The sequence below is a fragment of the Galeopterus variegatus genome, unplaced genomic scaffold (assembly GCF_000696425.1).
Source record: "Galeopterus variegatus unplaced genomic scaffold, G_variegatus-3.0.2 Scaffold788, whole genome shotgun sequence".
Classification (NCBI taxonomy): Eukaryota; Metazoa; Chordata; class Mammalia; order Dermoptera; family Cynocephalidae; genus Galeopterus; species Galeopterus variegatus.
In genome coordinates, this window is record NW_007726899.1 from 147,345 (window position 1) to 166,707 (window position 19,363).

General features: G+C 46.5%; 1 protein-coding gene and 1 non-coding gene across 2 annotated transcripts in view; one reads left to right on the forward strand and one right to left on the reverse strand.

Annotated features, from left to right (window-relative positions):
* The window catches only part of PPFIBP2 (PTPRF interacting protein, binding protein 2 (liprin beta 2)), a 146,238-nt gene that overhangs the window by 108,422 nt on the left and 18,453 nt on the right, over window positions 1-19,363 (reverse strand). Inside the window, exon 2 of the mRNA XM_008572467.1 lies at window positions 2,589-2,688. Coding sequence (XP_008570689.1) covers window positions 2,589-2,652 — 64 coding nt within the window. The 5' untranslated portion in view covers window positions 2,653-2,688. The remainder of the gene's footprint in view (window positions 1-2,588; window positions 2,689-19,363) is intronic.
* TRNAI-GAU lies at window positions 4,217-4,290 on the forward strand. The gene has a single exon. It is a non-coding gene; the product is annotated as a tRNA-Ile (tRNA).

The window sequence follows — 19,363 nt, forward strand, 5'->3', positions numbered from 1 at the left end:
GCCCCAAGGAGTTTCATTTAATAGTCCCACTTCTGCTTACAAGGCACTTCTCTTTGCCTTTTTCAAGAACTGATTTCTCTCTCACATCTCCCAAACTGCTGACCGCCCTGAGATTAGGGTCATCACACTGTGGATCTGGAGGGGTGAATTTGCCTCTGTGCATTAGGATGTACTCCCAGAATACTCCTGGTCTGATTGTTTGTAGGAGTGATCATCATCCACATTGTTTTCATTGATTAGGGGAGGGGGACGGACCTTTTTTTTTTTTTTTTTGCATTAAAGGCTTAATTACATGAACATTGATATCACATGCCTAACGTACACTCTTTTTGGAAAGAGCTTTGGAAAATGAAGAGTAACTAACACTACAGAGTAATTAATAAAGGGAAATTCCTTGTTATATAGTGCTATGATTATTAATAATCATTACTGAAGGAACTGAGTCCACTGTAGTAGGAATCAGTGTTGTTGTTTTTCTGTATAACTGGCTACTATTTGGGGAGTACAGAAAGGCTGTGAAAATTTATTCCACTGAAATAAGTGGTAATTGTGTTTTCAAAAAGTGAGAGAATACAATCCTTACGTACTTGTTTGAGTACTTTAATAGATGCAAAAGCAGTTGTGTCTTGGTAGTGGGGGTAGCGCTACTTGACATCATTCAGTCTCAAATAAGAGAATATAAATAAAAAGAGGCAAAAAAGTGTCATTTCTTCAGGCTCTGTTATATCATGATGTGGTGCCACAGTTTGTCAAACTTTCTTTTAGCTTTGTCACCCTTTAAGCAAAGGAACTCTTGCATGGAAGGAATAATGTTTAAGAAGCAAGAACAAACCCACACTGGCTAAGGATTTGCCAGCAAGAGCAGAACACTATCCTCCTCCCAGTTAACTCTTTTCTCCTATAGACAGCCCCACACATCAACACAAAACCAACCCAGGAGTAAAAGGAGCCTAAGGAGCCCTAATACGTGGGTACTCAGATGGCCCTGGACTCAAATCTCAGTTCTGCCATTTACCAGCACTATGACCTTGAGTGGTAAAAAAAAATAATAATATTATTATTACTAACATCAAAAAAAAATACATCAATTGAGCACTTACTAAGTGCTGGCACTATTCTAAGTGACTTATTTGCATTAATTTAATCTTCACAATAATATGAGGATACTTCAAAAAGTTCATGGAAAAATAGAAAAGATGATGCAATAGAATAGAGAGCTCAGAAATAGAACCACATAAATATAATCAACTGATCTTTGACAAAGGAGCAAATACAATGGAGAAAAAAATTCCTCAAAACCATCCAAGGGGTTCAATGAGCCTTCTCCTAGGTCCCTGGCTGGAGGCTCAGAAGTAATGATCACATCAGCTAGTCTGAGGGTCTGACCCTGTGGCTCTTATCTCAATGCGCATGAGTTCCTGGGAGCTTCAACATAAAGACTGCTGAGAAATCCACTGTCTTGACTCTTTCTTCTCAATAGGGCATTAGGGAGCCTATCCTAGAATGGAACATCCCAATCTATGGAGCCTCTGAAATGCAGGATATTAGTCATGGCCTCTAAGGAGCCCTCTGTTCACTGAGAAATTAAGAGCCTGACAGATGATGGCTAGAACATGTTATAGTGCCACTAATAACATGGAAAAGCTGCAAGACACAAACACCCCCACTCCCACCCCCACCCCCAGGTCAAACACCCAGAACCCTCCATGAGTTAGTTGTATCTCTGCAACTGAAAGGCAAAGGAAATGGCAGAAAGGGGGCAGTGTCAGGTATCCTGTGCACTTCTTGGGGTCTCACCACACTCAGGCCAATACCCTCCTTCCCCATCTCTTCCAGCAGTAGCTCATACAATGAGCAAAGTCCTGAAGAAGCAAACCCAGTCCACAAATAAGGCCACTGAACTGTATCAGATAAGGACAGGAAGAAGATTTGGGACCTTTTGAGAAGATTTTCTGCAACAGGTTTGTTATAACCAATATGGTTGCCCCTATCAAGGATTTAATCAGCCAGAATATCCCACTGGCAGTTCTTTCCAATTAACCATTCCTGGATCTTTTCTAGAGAAAAGTCCCCTACTGGCTACTGCAAGCATTAAAACCAAACAGTTGAGATGGATAAAAAATAATATGGCATAAAGAATATTCCAATCGTTAGGTGAATCAACACAAAACTGCCTCCCATCTCTGAAACACAGAGGAGACCAGCTGAGGAAGTAAGCTGTCACCGCCATTAGGTGGCAAAGCCTGCTAAATTTTGAGTCTCAGCTGGGCTGTAATAAGCCATGATGTGCTCTGAAATTTTTACAACAGAATCAATTTCATTGTACCCAAACTTCCTCATAGCCAGGATCCAAACTGTAACAGGGCTATATATGTACACAAGGTACATACCCACTGTCTCAGCAGAGACCTAGATTCTCACAACAGGCATCAAAGAGTTCTATAAGTCTGTACTTTAAAAAAAAAAGAAATGACATGCACAATAAAACTATTTAAAAATAAATCTAACAAGAGGCTTCTCTATGATAAAGAAAATAAAATGAGGGAGAATGTTTCTGAAATGCAGAGGCTGGGGTGTCCCGAGTGTACCTGCAATGATGCCATCCATTTGCTCCAGGGCAGCTTCCAGCATATGGCTAGCATCAGAAGCCATGACTCCTTTTGCCTGCTTAGTCTCCTCCTCCTCTTACTGAAAATTCAAATATAAAACAAAGGGAAAATTACAGAGCATTCCACACCATGCACACAAGACCACAAAGCCCTTTAATTCCATCGTCATACGATGCACTTCTATGAGAATCCTAGTAGCCCATGTGCAGTTTCTGACATCTCTCTGGCTTCTCCCTCCTGGCATGAAGGAAAATTACAGAGCATTCCACACCATGCACACAAGACCACAAAGCCCTTTAATTCCATCGTTATACGATGCACTTCTATGAGAATCCTAGTAGCCCATGTGCAGTTTCTGACATCTCTCTGGCTTCTCCCTCCTGGCATGAGTGCTCTATTTCCACAAACCTCTAGCACATGATCCCATTCACTTTTGTAATGACAAGTCACCAGGCTTTCCAAAGTCACCTGCAGCAGCAAGACAGCGATTGTTACACCTCGCCATGATGATAATCCCAAGCTCCAGAAGCTCCAACCTCTGAGTGGTGGGGGAAAGCAGCACAGCTAATGAAGACCCTGTGGGGGTATACTCAGCACTGCAGCAGGGATCAGGACAGTCACCACAGGCATTTAACTGTCTTATAGCTGCATTTTCCCCACACCTGCAATGCTTTCCTTGGGCAGGTGTGACCCGGGCTGAGAGACCTCAACCGCCACTTTCACTCTTCCAAATGGGCCAGTGTGCCCAGCCTAGTAAGGCCTTGGGCACACTGATGTAGACAGAGCACTGTCCCAGGAACACTGTATCTGACCATTTAGATCCACTCTACCCCACACCATTCACGGTTCAGAATCACATCCTCTCACGGCTGAAGAACATCTCCAAGGATACATAGTCCAGTTGCTCCCTAACTCTGAATCTCCCCTCTAAGGGCCCTCTCTATAGGGATGGAGAACTGCATAACCCCAAGCCTGGGGCAAATTCTTCCATTCCTGGAAAACTCTACTTCTTAGAAAAGTCTTCAAGTTAAACTGTCTTCCTGCAGCCTCTGCTCATTTTTCTTGCTTTCCACCCCCAACCTGGGTAGCAGGGAGGGACTTACAACAGCATTTGTGATTCTAAGAAGAGCCTTAGCTCACGTCTTAGTTTGTGACTCAACTGGGAGTAGGAGTCATCTTTTGTTTGTTCATTCAGCAAAATCCATGCATGAGCCCAACTGGCATAAGTGCTTTGGAGAACAGAGGCATTGTGCCCACACCCAAGCATGGCCAGGCCAAGAAATGGATGGTTCCAAGGGTCTCTGCTTGTTCTCCCTGTGAAGTTGGACCTTTGGAGTGAAGAGGGGAAAATAGGCACCACAAAGGAGTGGCTTTGGAGACGGCATGGATAAGAATTTCAGGACCACAAAGAACCACACTGGACTGTACCAGACAGCAACAGTTAAATTCACAGGCCTTAGAGTTAGGTAGCCCCAGTTCAGACAAAGCTCTTCCATTTACTACTGTGTGAACCGAGTCTCAATTTCCTCATCTGTAAAATGGGATAATAACATCAAACTCATAGGATTGATGTCATGATTAATTATTAAGATTTCAGAGAGGGGGCTGGCTGGTTAGCTTAGTTGGTTAGAGCATGGTGCTGATAACACCAAGGTCAAGGGTTCAATCCCTATACTGGCCAGCTGCCACAAAAAAAGAGATTTCATAGAGAGCACTAAGTACATTCTCTTGCATATAACAAGTGTTCAATATACGTTAGCTATTTTTGTTTTTGGTTTTTTTAAGTGAGTAGATAACCTCAGGACATATTTTTACCAGGACAGCTCATTAGATGAGACTTTAAACAAAAAAAAGGGTAGGCTCAGGGAGAGAAAATCCAGATTAGCTCAAGAGGCTGGTTCATCTGCAGAAGGCAGGCATGGCCACTATGCATATGAGGGAAAGAGGGTCATGATTCCAAGTGCAAAGGCCAAGGAAGATTCAGAAACAGGCATTCAGCCTGGGGGTCTGAGAACCATGTTTAGTCTGCTCAGAGTGAATGAGAATGGGAGCCCACAGAGGGAACTGGGGAACCTCATGGCATCAGAGACCTGGCAGGAGGCAGAAAAGACTAAAACAAGGAACAGAGCTGCTCCAGGATAAGAAAAGCAGCCCCGACTGCTACAGAGCAAACATGGTGTGGAAATCTTGGGGTCTCAATGGGAGCAAGCTTGGCTCGGGATAAAAGAGGCAGCAGGAAAAGGGGAGGTAGCAGAAGTAGAGCAATAATCAGCAGATTCTCACCTGTTCAGCCATAAGCGACACAAAAAGTTTGAAATACTTCCCTCCAAAAACTTTCCACTGCTCTTGGGAAAAAATCCAAACTCCTTCCTGTGACTTGTGAAAGAGGAGCTACAGGATCTGGCCAGGCCAGTATCACATCACTCTGCCCATGGCTCCTTATGCTTCAGCAGCATTGGTCTCCTGCCTGCTCCCCAAATATGCCAAGACCTTTTCTTCCTCTGCAAGCTTCCACCTGCCATGCCCGCTGCCCTGAGCTCATTCCCCAGCTCTCTACACAGCTGATTTAGTCTCATCCTTCAGGTCTCAGCTCCAAAGTGTCTTCTCTGAGAGGCCTTCCCTGCACCCCATCTCCCACCCATCTAAAGCACCCCCTTTGAAAGACAGCAATTCCAAAGTATCTTGTCCATATATTTGTTTCCTTGCTGACTGACCACCTTCTCGATGGAGACAGAAGGACCCTACACTGTTTACCCTGTGTTCCCAGTGCCTAGCAGAGGACCTGGCACAATGAATAAGTACCTGTGAATAAATAGATGGACCCATGCAGCCCACATTCCCTGAACCCCTGCTTGTGCTGAACACTGAGGAGATACTGATAAATCAGACCTAGTCTCTTTTCCCGTGGACTACATGGTCTAGTGGAGAAGACAGAAGAATGAATAAATAATGATGACACAGTGTGAGATGTGCTGATAGCGGCAGGTATGCAGTTTCCCTGGGTCTTGAAGGATGAGCAGGAGCTTTTTCAGAAGATGGGGAAGAGATGCTCCAGGCAGGGAAGCATGTACGGGCAGGATGTAGTTGGCAAATGTCAAAATAGTTGACGAGATTATACAGGAGCATACAGCTGCTCAAGATGAGTCAAAACCTTGCACGGAATTCATATAAGCTGGACCAGGGCAATTAATGAAAGGAGCTTGGGAATACACCCACTACTTCAGGGGTCTGGATAGCAGTGCATAACAAATCAAGTGACCTCAGATGCAAACACAATGGATTTTTAAAAGAAAGATCCTATATTTCAGCAGACTGGCCCCATTTGGGGCCTTAGTATCAGGATGAAGGTGGGAGGGCAGTGAGGGGAAGCCAAGCCCAGAGGGCCCAGACTATGTCCCCCAGCAACAGAGGGCCATAAAAGAAGACCCATGGGCTGAATGCCCAGCGATGAGATTGTAGTTGGCAAACAGCAAGCTGGGTGAACCCATGGGAGCTGGCCTGAAGTGAAACATGAGTCAAAGGTGTATCCTATTCACAACTCAGGAGCCCGGGGCCAGTGAGATTGGGAGAGCTGAGGACCGGGAACCTGTTTTGGGTGGAGCTGATGAGCTCAGTTCTAGACCTACTGGGTCTGAGGTGACAGCACAACACCTGGGCAAGAAAGGGTTCTTGCTGGCTCTGTCTCAGGGAGGCTGTGAGGAACCAGTAGTGTCAGGTGTGGAGGAGACCTTTGAAAGGCGGAATATGGCACAGATGCAAGGCCGCCTGCTCATCTGTGAACATGGATAATCTTACTGGATCCGTGGAGCCAGGAGATCACTAGCCATTCCCATTCTGGCAGCTAATAGCCATTTTCTTCCCTCAAGACTATCTGTTAGAGATCTCCATCAGCAAGGAACATAGAATGAGACAATCCTTGCCCTTGAAGAACATGAAGTTCAAAAAAGCAAAACTTTCTTCTACTCTGAACACTTTGACAACAAATGTGTGGGGGTTTTTTTTCCCCCCACACCAAGCAATTGTCCAATTCTCTATGGACTCAAACTGGGTGTCCAACAATTCAATTCAATTCTAACATTGTCTACATGGAGTTAGCATCAGAACCACGAGTTGAGGGTTCAGATTCACAAGACTGCACCCACTAATGATGCCACTCACAAGTCTAGGCCTCCCTTCTGACCAACCAGCTATAAATCAGGAGATCCTGCAACTCCTTCCTCAGGCTTGATAATTTGCTAGAATGGCTTAGAGAACTCAGGGAGACACTCTACTTATATTTACCAGTTTCTTATAAACGGAACGGCCAAATGGAAGAGATGCAGAGGGCAAGGTATTATACAGGCAGGTAGGGGGATGCATGGAGCTTCCATGCCCTCTCCAGGGGCACCACCCTCCCAGCACCTCCGTGCGTTCACCGGCCCGGAAGTTCTCCAAACCCCTTTATTCAAGGGTTTCTAATGAAGGCTCCATTACGTAGGAATGACTGATTAAATCATTGGTCATTCAGTCATTGGTGATTCAACTCAATCTCCAGCCCCTCTCCCCTCCCAAGGTAGGGAGCGGAGCTGAAAGTTCTAACCCTCTAATCCCAGCAGTTCCTCTGGTAACCAGCTACCATCCTCCAGGAGACACTTCATTAGCATAAACTCAGGTATGGTTGAGAGGGACTTTTTATAAATAACAAAAGTTGCTCCTCTCACCCCTATCCAAGGGATTTAGGAGCTCTGTGCTAGGAACCTGGAAGAAGGCCAAATATACACAAGGGGCCTTTAAGAAGTTCATGAAAACATTTGTGTTATCTTTTAATTCTATTCTTCCATGGACTTTTTGAAGTACCCTCATATTTCTTATTATATCACAGTATCACAGGTCTCAGAGGTAAACGTATCACATGACAACATGCAGTATGTTTCGTGTCTTCCATGCCTGTTCCTCCCCACCAGGAGATAGCATCTCTCTCAAGAGCCTGGGTTCATCAGAGATGTGGGGCTAAAGTGCACATAGTTTCCAGAAGTCGTATGCCAGGAGGCCTTCTGCAGAGAGGTAAGGTGAAGAAGCCAGAGTGAGCCTCCAGAAGAGGCAATAATCCAAAGAGGCTAGGAAAGAGAGCCAGAATCCAGGTCAAAATCCAAAGGGACAAGTGAAAAATCAGGGTGACCTCTAAGTAGATGGTGGAAAGTGGAATTTAAGTCATTTTCCCTACCAATGAGAGGGGAGCTATAGCAGCCACCCAAGTAAGTGCCTGACACAGCACAGACTACAGAGAAATAGTGTATGCCATGGGGACTCTAAGGAGGGTCACCCTGCCAGCCCAGGAAGGAGTGGAGCAGGCACAGAGAAGGACATGGATCTTAACATGCTCAATACAGTGACAGTTGTTATTCTGGACAAAAGCAGTTTTCATTCTCTCTGGACACTTAATATAGCTCTGCATTTGACCCTGATGAGCAGGAAGACTTCTAATACCAATAAATTGCTCATCCCTGGCCACAAAGATAAGGCAGAATATGTTGTTTAAAAAAAAAAAAAAAAAAAGGTGTGGTCCATTCAATCTTCCCTTCACTCTCAGGCCTCCATGGATGCTGTCATCTTCCTATTTGTGACAGTGTATGAAGTTCCTGCTATACAGAACTTTACCCTTCTCTTTGCTACCATGTAGGGAAAAAATGATCCCCATAGCCATAAAAACAGCCATGTTTCAGTTCATGTTTGCTGCAGTTCATGGGGCTATGACATCTAACAGATGTACTGTAGCACCCAAAGGCCAGTTTGGCATCTTGAAGTTGATTAGGCTGCAGGATTTGTATGTGCCCTAAAATTTAGAAAGTAAGCTAAAAATTTAGAAAAGACCACTAGCTATCCATCACCTGGTATGCTCTGAGGCAGACAGTGATTTAGATACTATGTTAACTGCTTTCATGTTCAGCAAAAGAAAATCAGAAGTAGGTAGGAACTGCTGATTAGGATGAGTCTGAGGCAAATAAACCTTAACTTACCCCACCCACACTGAATTGCAAGCTTCCACTCCATTTTCTAAACTACTTTTCTCTAGTAGAAGTGGTTAGGGTTGCAATTGCTGTTTAGGGTAGGCGCACACAGCTCCAGATGGAGGAACAAATTAGGAACAGATCTAGGTGTCCCTGGTATCCCTGCTCCTCCAGGATCTACTGTGTCTTAGAAACAGGTGAACCAGAGCTGACTCCTCAGCAGCTGCATCCAGACAGGGGCCAGTGCCCCTGCATAGAAGGCCAGGCTTAGGAAAGGAACCTTCAGCCAAGAACCCCCAAAACCAACCCAGGGGAAGTTGGATTCATTTCATACCTCTCCCTTCTCCAAATGGCCAACAGATGATAAAAAAAAGTGTCACCTGGGCCAGCCCGGTGGCGCACTGGAGAGTGTGCCGCTTGGGAGTGCGGTGGCGCTCCTGCCGAGGGTTCGGATCCCATGTGGAGACCGGTTCCTGCTCACTGGCTGAGCGCGGTACGGACGCAACACCGAGGGTTGCGATCCCGTTACCGGTCAGTAAAAAAAAGACAAAAAGGAAAAAAAAAAAAGTGTCACCTTATCACCAGAAACCAAAGTCACCAGAAACCCCATAAACTTATAGGCCTCGCATAAGCCACAGCTACTCTTAAATGGTTTTTTGTTTGTTTGTTTTTTTTAAGAAATACCTTTTGCTACTCCGAAGCCTGAAAGACAGCCTCTTAAAAACATATAAGAAACTTATCTCTTTGCTATAGTAGACCAAGAAGCCATTTGCAGCATCAGAAAATAAATAAATAAAAGAGAAAGACAGATATGAAGGAAGTTGAAGGTGGTGCCTAAATTCTCAATCACATCCCATATTGACCAACAATAACTTCCTTTTTAAAGGACAAAGAAAAAAAACAGGTTTTATAGCCAAAGAGGCTTGACTGATTTAAAACCTAGGCTATGCTGCATAATGGCTGTGGGTCTTTTGTGTAGGTGTGGTCCTCAGAGCATTATTTTTTAAATTTTTTTATTAACATATTCGCTGTTACAAATCATGCTTATTCTTTATGCCCCTTGGCTGTGGGTCTTTAGACAATTTAACCTCTTGAGACTCAATTATCTCATCCATAAAAGCCTATGAAACCAATCTCATTGTTATAAGCAAAAGTAAACAAGATAGACCTCGGGTAAACAGAGCAGACTGAACTTAAACATCTAATTTAGCTACTCATTACAACAACAATAGAGGAATTTATTTTGAAAGATATAAACTTGCAAGGACACAGAGAATGTGATAGGAGGCATAAGAGACGCCTAAAAAGGCAGCTGGTCCAAAAGCTCTGGGAGAGATTTCTTCGGTAAAATGAAACTGACAGAACACCTGATGCATCTGAACATCTTAAAAGATTTATATAGGGCCGGCCGTGGCTCACTCGGGAGAGTGCGGTGCTGATAACACCAAGGCCCCGGGTTCGGATCCCACATAGGGATGGCCGGTTCACTCACTGGCTGAGTGTGGTGCTGACACCAGGTCAAGGGTTAAGATCCCCTTACTGGTCATCTTTAAAAAAAATTTTTTTTTTTTAAAGATTTATATAATTGGGGAAAAATTTGTTTAGCCCAGGTTCGGATCCCACATAGGGATGGCCGGTTCACTCACTGGCTGAGCGTGGTGCTGACACCAGGTCAAGGGTTAAGATCCCCTTACTGGTCATCTTTAAAAAAATAATTTTTTTTTAAAGATTTATATAATTGGGGAAAAATTTGTTTAGTTCAATAATAAGACAATAGAAAACCAAGCAAATGACAAAAAGAGCTCCACAGAAACCAAAAAGTAAAAGTAATCATCGTCCTTACAATAAAGCACCACATACTGATCTCACCAAAATTGCCGTGGCAGGATGGGGGGACAGAAGAGTGCTTGTAGGTGGGGGGCTAGGATTGGAAAGAAAGCTCAATCCTCAACTTCAAGAGTGGGGACACATAAGTCACTAGATAATGACAACTGGAAGAAAAAAGGTTGCAGAAGCAGCATTTTTAAGGCGCTACCGATAAAAATACTGGAAGAATTTTAAGTAGCTGCATCTGAGGAAGAACAGTGGGGGTGAGTAGGTGAGGAGATGGCTGTTTTAACAAATCATGTACAATTATTTGACTCTAAATTGTGTAGATATACAGTATTGATAAAAATTAAATCAATCAAGAAGATTAAAGGAGGCAATATGTGTGGTGTGCCTGGCACAGTGCCAAGATTCAATCATCGTGTACTCTTTTTTCCTCTTTAGCTACCCTATATTGAGCTGCTGGTTAAGGATTTAATCCAATATTATCTCACTTAATCCCTACACACCAGTTAGAAATTATTCTCTCCCTATTACAGATGAGAAAACAGATTAGGCAACTTGCCTGAGGATGCGTGCCCTTCCTCCTCTCGTTCTTTCACTTTTCTGCGACAGTAACCCATTTGGAGGGTTTTGAGCACAAGGGAGAATGGTCTGACATCTTTTGAAAGGATTACTCTGGATACTGCTTGGGGAACAGACTTCAGTGGCCCACTGGTGAACACAGGAAAACTGGCAAGAGATGAAAGTAGCTTAGACCAGAACAATCATGGTAGATGTTCTAATTCCTGATATATGATGAGGGCAAAGCCTGTACATGTACTGAGAGACTGGGTATGGCCACAAGAGAGAGGAGTCAAGCAATGCCTATAAGGTTTTTGCCCTGACCCTCCGGGAGAATGGGGAGGCCTGCAGGAGTGATGATGAGAGGTGTTTGGGGATCAAATCAGGAGACTGGTTTTGGAAATGTCCAGTTTAAGATGCCTAAGGACATCTAGGAAGACACACTGAGTAGCCATTTGGAAATATGAATCTTGATGTTCAGAGAGAAGTCTGGGCTGGAGATACCTATTTGAGAGCCATCTGCATAAAGATGGTATTTAAAGCAACTACATGAAATGACTTTAGAAGTGGTATAAGTCAAAAAAGAGAAGAGGCCTCAGGACTTCCTGGAACACTCTAACATGTAGCTGTCAGGGAGAAGAGGAAGTAACAGAGGAGATCGAGGACAAGCAGCCAGAAGTGAGAAAGGAAGGGTTTCAGGATGCAGGCCACAATTGGGTGTGCCAATGCTGCTAAAGAGGACCAGAGAATGTCTCCTCGCCAAACTCAAGCTGGTGGTGTGACCTCACCTGCTTCTGCAGCCTCACCTGTCCCTGCACTACTAGATGACTGCTCGTCCTAGATGACTGCAATAGTCTCCTACCTGGTGTTCCTCCCTCCAGGCAGCCCTCTCCATTCACCCTGCAGTAGATTCACCTGTCTCAGTGTCCTCAAACTTTGGTGTTTAGCAGAATCACCCGGAGAGTTAATTAGGCACAGAGATCCAGCTTGAAGTTAAGTAGAAGAGGGCCTGACCTTCACAGCTGACTTGGCCACTCAGGTGATTCTAAAGCTGACAGAAGTTGAAGAACCCACGATGGAATACACATACAGCCCTGAACCAGGAGGCACTCCTCTTCTTAGAAAATCTCAGAGCCTCGCCACTAGCCACAGGGTAGAATTCATAGCCTTTCATCATATGGACTCAACCTGCTTGGCTGCACCTTTAACTTCCATCATACCCCTTGGCAGATCTCTGCCCCATCCCAATCAAATGCCTTATTAGTGGGCTGATTCTAATTGTTAGTTAATTGGCTACACCAGTTGCTTTCCTGCTTTTATGCACTTGCCAGCAGCTTTTCCTGCTAAACTCCCATCTTCCCATCAAGCCAATTCTTCCAGGAAACTGTGCTCAATCCTGCCGACTTAAATGAAACGTCTCCCCATCTCTTTCATCCTGCAGGAAAGGGATGAGAGCAGCTGTTCACAGCCATCTCCCTGCAACCCTGCTGTGTGTCTGGGCCCCTGGGGGGGTCCTCCATTCTGTAAGCCAGGGAGAAACGCTTACAGATTTAATCGATAAGATCTGATTGATAAAATTGCAAACTGATTGTTAGTGCGAAACTAAAGCCTTGGAGATAACGGGGGCTGAAGGGAGGTGGCAGCAGGTGCCCCTACCCTAACTTCCTCTCACCCCGACACCCACCTCCCTCTCCATACCCTTACGGTGGGGGTGGGGTGGGGGTCAAATGTTCCCCATTCCACCTCAGTGATGCCACCACGATCACCAAGCCAGAAACCTGGGAGTCATCCCTATGTCTTCCCTTCTCTTACTCAAATCTAGTTCACCAGGTCCAGTAAAGTCTCCTTCCTCAAACCCTCTCAGATCTGCACCTCATCTTCACAGGCCCTGCCATTACTTCTCAACAGAATGACTGCATTGGCTTTTTAACTGGTTTTTCAATCTCTGGCCCCAAACCCACAAACCCTCATCTTCAACACTGCTGCCAGAAAGATGGCTCTGTCTCACATCTAACCAAGGCTCCCCAGCTTGTATAACTGCCTCACCAGCTTCCTGTCACCCGGGAAACAAAGGGATGCCTGGGGATGCAGAGAGGAAGTTGGGGACGCATGGGGTAGTTAAGAGTGTGAGCTCTGTAGTCAGACCTGCATGTGGATCCAAGTTCTTCACTTCACGAGCTGTGTCCTTGACAAGTTCCTTAACATCACTGGGCCTCATTTTCCCTATTCATAAAATTAGGGTGAAAAATATATTCACTGTGGTATGATAGTGATTCAAAACGAGATGGGAGTTCACAGCCACAACAGTTATAATTCTCCCAGCCATACTTGGCTCCCACTCTGAGCAACAGCCAAGCTATTGGCACAGGCCTGCTTTTGCTCTTGCGGCTCCCTCAGTATGTAACGTGTTAGCCCAAGACCCTCATTCCACCTGCTCAACCTCCCACTTCTCTTTTGAGGCCCAATTCCAGCATCATCTTCTCTGAGGATCCTTTGCCATCCCCCAGATGGAAGTGACTGCTCCTGACTCAGTCCTCCTCTCGACTCCCACAGACCTCTCCAGCACTGGCCACATTATGTGTAAGACACCCTTGTCTGAGTGGTAGCCCTTCCTGTAGAGCCCGGAGCTCAGCTCACCTATGCTGAGGAAATAAACAGAACCAAACAGCTGCCCAAGGGAGGCAGCTGGGGGCTGACCAAGGGCAAGTTATCTGCTTCCAACTGCAATGGTGGAATAGGCATAGGATAGACATTCCCATTCCAAAAGGGAGGAAATGAACAAAGAGGTCACAGGTCTACACTAGAGAGGCTGCCAAGGATAGCAGGCCAAGTCATCCCCACCTGTCAGGGGCCACAGGCTGTACCTGAGGCCCTGAGGGTCCATATTGTCCTGAGGTCATTGCCCCCATAGGATAAGGCCTCATGGTGAGGAGGAGCAGCACACCTGGTCTGAGAGCCCCGCAGAGTAATGGCAGAGCCCACTGACTTCGTATCATGACTGATAGACAAGGTCACAGGCATTACCTTGCCATCAGGACAGAGGAGCGAGGCACCGTGAGACATCCTGCCATCACAAGGAGGAGTCACAGCAGGACAGAGGCACCAGCCTGAGAAAGTTGCTATCAGAGTTGCTGAAAGCCTTTAGTGAACATCTGAGTCTAATAAAAGTGAGGAGGTGGAGCTTTGATTTCTTTTGTCAATGAATAGAAGCTTAAGTAGCCTAAGAAAAGCTGAACAGGAGAAAATAAAAGAATGAGACCTAAGGTGAACAAACATGCTTAACTCGTCCCAGTCTAATCGCAGTATCAGTAACTCCTAATAACAAACATTCGTTTAAAGCTTTACAGCATCAAAAATGTTTCACATTACAAGGCTTCTCATTCCTACCTAAACAGCCTAGACCAGGCTGTTCATCATTCAGTCAAGCAGAAGCTGGTGGGAGCTGAGATCTGTCAGAATTGAAAGGGCCCTAAACCTAGGCACAGGCTCGCAGAGTCGGGTGGCGGCAGGGGACAAATGCAATAGTTCCTGCTTAGCATCTTTTTCCTGCTGTACCAGGTCAGTGACTTGTATGCACTGGGCATTCCCAGCCACACCCTGTTGGGCAAGTTGCAAAAGATCCCTAGGAACATTCGTGCTGGAGCCCAGGTCTACCAAACCCACTAGAAGGATTCCTTTTGCTTTTTGGCCCTTCCATTTAAAATCCAGCCCAACTCCCATCACGTGTTCTTGCTCCACCACCAGCCTCCTTTGGCACAGCCAAGCCCAGATGCTTCCACTTAAGCACTTACCCAAAAAGCTCAAGCCCTGCTCACCAAACCGCAGCCCTTTAAACAAGGCTCCATGATCCCAAATAGCTTTTCCAACCACATGTAGTATCAGCAGAGCACTCAGTCACAAAGCTGAACACCCTCCTCCAAAGAACGCAAATAGGGGCCGGCCTGTGGCTCACTCGGGAGAGTGCGGTGCTGATAACATCAAGGCCACGGGTTCGGATCCCATATAGGGATGGCCGGTTTGCTCACTGAGTGAGCGTGGTGCTGACAACACCAGGTCAAGGGTTAAGATCCCCTTACCGGTCATCTTTAAAAAAAAAATAATTAAAAAAAAACAAAGAACGCAAATAGTAGCACCAGGCCCTGAGACCTCACCTCCAGGAGCCACGAGGCCAGACTTCCTCTCAGCCTAGCTGTCCCACCATCTCAAGAACAGTAGCAACATCCTCCCTCCTACCTGAAATGGCAAGCTTCTTAGGAGAAACACCACCCCAAAGACATGAGCATGGGCGAGGCGAGCCCAGCCCACAAGGAGGAGCGCAGGATGTGACCAGGACACGGGTAAGTCTGAGGATCCGATGGCTCACACCCAAACAGCACATCTCACCTTCTGGGATTGAGGAAGATGGAGAAGCTGATGTCGAGTTTCCTTCAATGTCTCTGTTTAACAGTTTCAAATGCTTGCTTCACTTCCTCTAACTGTTCTCACCTTCCATTTCTGCTCTTGACATTCTGTCCTCCGCACCTCTCCCCCAGCTGGACTTTTTCCCAATTCAAGGGCCAATTGAGGTAAAAAGGCCACAATAATCTTGGTAACCAAGGTCATAGGACTTAACCCAAGTCCTCCCAATGAATGGTTTGGGCAGATCTCAAAGGACAAACAATGCAAGTCCTCCAACAAGGAGAGGGATGGGGGGCGGGGAGGAGGGAAGAAAGTGAGGCAGGAATCTGTGCTTTTGAGAAGAGTGAAACAGTCCAGGGAGCAGAGCATCACCAAGCACCCATCAGTTTGCCCCTTAATCCTGTATGACAGACACATCTGTGTCCTCACGGGGGTGGAACCCACTGCAGCCCCTTAGAGAACTTGGGAAGAAGGTTCTTGCCCTTCCTTCTGGGTCTCAGAGTGGGTCTGAGAAGTAAGTGTAAAGGAGAGTGGCATACCGTTCGAGGCCGAGGTGTGAAGGACGAGGACTAGACGATCAACAACTCACACGCTCTAAGACCTAGCTGCGTGCCCTAGCCACGCGGTCAGGTCGGCTGTTCACAATACATCAGAATGATGGCAAATTACCTCCCACCCACGCAATTTCCCCGTCTGTAAAAACTGCCTGCTCTGGAAGTTCACTGCAGGTCTCCTGTCTCCTACAAGAAGCAGCAGCCCCTATAAAGACTGTCCTCATTATCTCATTTAACCTTTGCAGCAGTCCTGTGAGGTATATATTATAATCATCAGCCCCATTTCACAGAGATGCAGCTCTGTGGTCAGAGAACAGGGAAGGGGTGACAGCAGAAGCTGGGACCAGCTTGGGGAGGGCCTCCCACCTCATCACTAGAACTTGGCCTGTGTCCGTCAGGCAGTGGGAACCAATGAAGGGAGCTACCTGGAAGCCACCCCCTCTCCCCAGCAATAGCGCAGAAGGATGCAAGCACCTGAGGGCAGGATGCCTCTCAGCGGAGCTCACAGGGCATTCTGGATTCCCCCTCTCCAAGTATAACCATGCTATGGCAGCCTGTGCCCCCACTGGCCCACCTCAGTTCCCACCCACATCCTCCCCACATTTGTCTTTGACTCTGTTTTCCCTGTCACCTCCCCCTTATTCTGGACAATGTGGAGGCCTCTCTGTCCCTGGACGCCTGCCGCATGTCAGCTATCGGCATGCAGGGCCCTCACCTGAAACTCTGCCTCTCTCCAGCCACCTCCCAGTGAACCTGCTCCTTAGCTCATCCCGCCTCTCTGGTCACAATTTACCCTCACGCTCCCTCTGCCTGGAGTCTCTTCTTTCTATCGCTTCCAGGATCTAAACTTCAGACACTCACAAACCCAAGGTCTTTAATCCAGTGTTTCCTTCTGTCAGACTCCCCCCTCAGCAAACTACCACGTGTCTCTTTGATGAGAATTGGATCCCTTTCTTGATTCCCTTTCTCTCCACTTGCAAACTCCCCTCCATCCTGTGGAAGGGTCGCCCCTCCTCCCTTTGACCCCTAACCTCCTATCATTGCTGACATCCAGCCTCTCAATTGTGCCCTCTAAGCTGAATCTTTGTCTCCTCTCCTGCTCCTTTCTCTCAATCCACACAAATACCAAAGCCTCTGCTATCCTAAAACACTTCCTTTGGCCTCCTATCATTGCTGACATCCAGCCTCTCAATTGTGCCCTCTAAGCTGAATCTTTGTCTCCTCTCCTGATCCTTTCTCTCAATCCACACAAATACCAAAGCCTCTGCTATCCTAAAACACTTCCTTTGGCCCTACACCCCCCAATTACTATTTCATGTTTCTCCTTTGCTTCACAGCCCAACTGCTTGCCTCCCATTGGCACAACCTGCTGCAATGAGACTTCCACTCCTGAGCGTGCACTGACACTGCTCCCTCACCTATTGAGCTGCTGCCATTCTTGTTTCCTTGAGAGGCAGTCTAGGATGGCATTAAAAGCACAAGCTGCAGCTAGACTGTCTGGATGAGAATCACAATGCTGACACCCACTCACTTTGTGTCCTTGGGTAAGATGCTTAATCTCCGGGCCTCGACAATCCTCATCTATAAGATGGGAACAATAAAACTACCTGCCAGAAAGGGTGGTTGTGAGGGTTAAATGAGTTACTGGAACAAAGCACTTGGACCAGGGATCAGACCGCATTGGCTGGCTGGCTTTCCTGGGCATCTCATCAGAGCTGAAACTCCAGAGATATTCTCCTTTGGCATTTACACAAAGCACTGTCTGAGTTCCTTCCCAAACTGCATTCACCTGAGACCCTTCCCAGCTCCCCCTGACCTTCAGTATCTGGATCTCTGTCTCTGCAGTGACACTTCTCCCCATCTCTTCTCTCCCATTCCTACTGCCCAGCCTGTGTTCAGGTATTCAGAACCTGGGCCCTGGAGGGCCTCCTCTCACCTGAGCAATACCTGGCCTCCAAAGAGAGGACACTGACATTCTCTCTTTCCAGTATTTCCTCCCCTGGGGGTGCAGCTAAGCATCTGATCAGTGGGAATGAGAGAAGGAACTGAGCATGTGCAGCTCAGCCCCATCCTCCCCTCTTTCCCTAGAGCCACGTTGACGAGGGAAGCAGCCTACCCCAAGAGGAGGCCTGGATTCATCTAGGTCCCCACTAGAGTAGGCATGTCAATTCAGCAAAGGGATGTACTGGGAATCCTATTGACCACATTCTCTAAACACCTTTACTAGCCATAAAGCTGATATCTTGGTTTCCCTCTGATTCCTGGTCTTATTTTTCAATTGATGTCACACTCAGAGAACATTTAAGTAGTATAAACAATTGCCATACCCCAAACCAAGCTGGGCCACCCTCAATGAGCAACAGTGCCCATGGATGGACTGGTCAGTGTTGGCCTGTGTGGCACACTGGTGACTGATACATCATCTCTGAGGGCACGAGCACTCTCAGTAGGTAGGATGCCCCATCACAGCCTGGAGTGACCGCCTATAACCCACATGGTGGCCTCTGTCTGGGAGCATGGCTCCCCAGCAACCTGCAGATGACACTGTAATTCACTTTACCAGGTAATGCCAGGAAGGCAGTCTGGGAGGGCAGGCTACTGGACAATGCCTGCCAAAGTAAATTAGCCCATTGGTGTCTGGTTTATAGACTTGCCTTGTCAGTTTGGTCAGTCAATCAGGCCCTGGGCAACAAACAACCTCCAATGAATGGATAATGAGGGTGTCTGTGCCCCCAAACCATTCTCCCTGTAGTCCTTACCTCCATCCTCTGCCCTGTCCACACCCCACCTGCCCCATGTCATACAGAGCCTTATCCCACTGACAGGACCTTGCTGGTGGTGTTTCCTCTGCCCCAGGACACACTCTCCAAAGAAAACTACTCTCATCTCCTTCTCACAGCAGGCACACACACAATTACCTCCACGGAGGAACAAATGGACATGAAGTCATGTCACTGCCTCAACCTCATCATAGTCAGAGAAATGCTTCATATGTAACTGCAAATACTTCCAAAAAGCTTCATGTCAAAAACCACCCCCTAAAAACCAATACCAGTAACAGGTATTGTTGAAGCTGAGTGATAGCCAGGAGGATTAACTACACTATTCCTTCTTCTATGTATGTTTGATTTTGTTTATATATATAATGAAAGGTACAAACAAAACACTACCTACTGATCTGGGCTTTTCTGAAAGTCGGGAGTGGGGGACAGGATTCCACCGTCCCTTCTAGCAGAAGTGAGATTGGACCCTAAATTGCTTTTTTTTTTTTTTTAAAGGTGATCAGTAAGGGGATCTTAACCCCTGACTTAGTGTTGTCAGCACCACGCTCTCCCAAATGAGCTAACCAGCCATCCCTATACAGGGATCCGAACCCTTGGCCTTGGTGTCATCAGCACCACACTCTCCCAAGTGAGCCACGGGC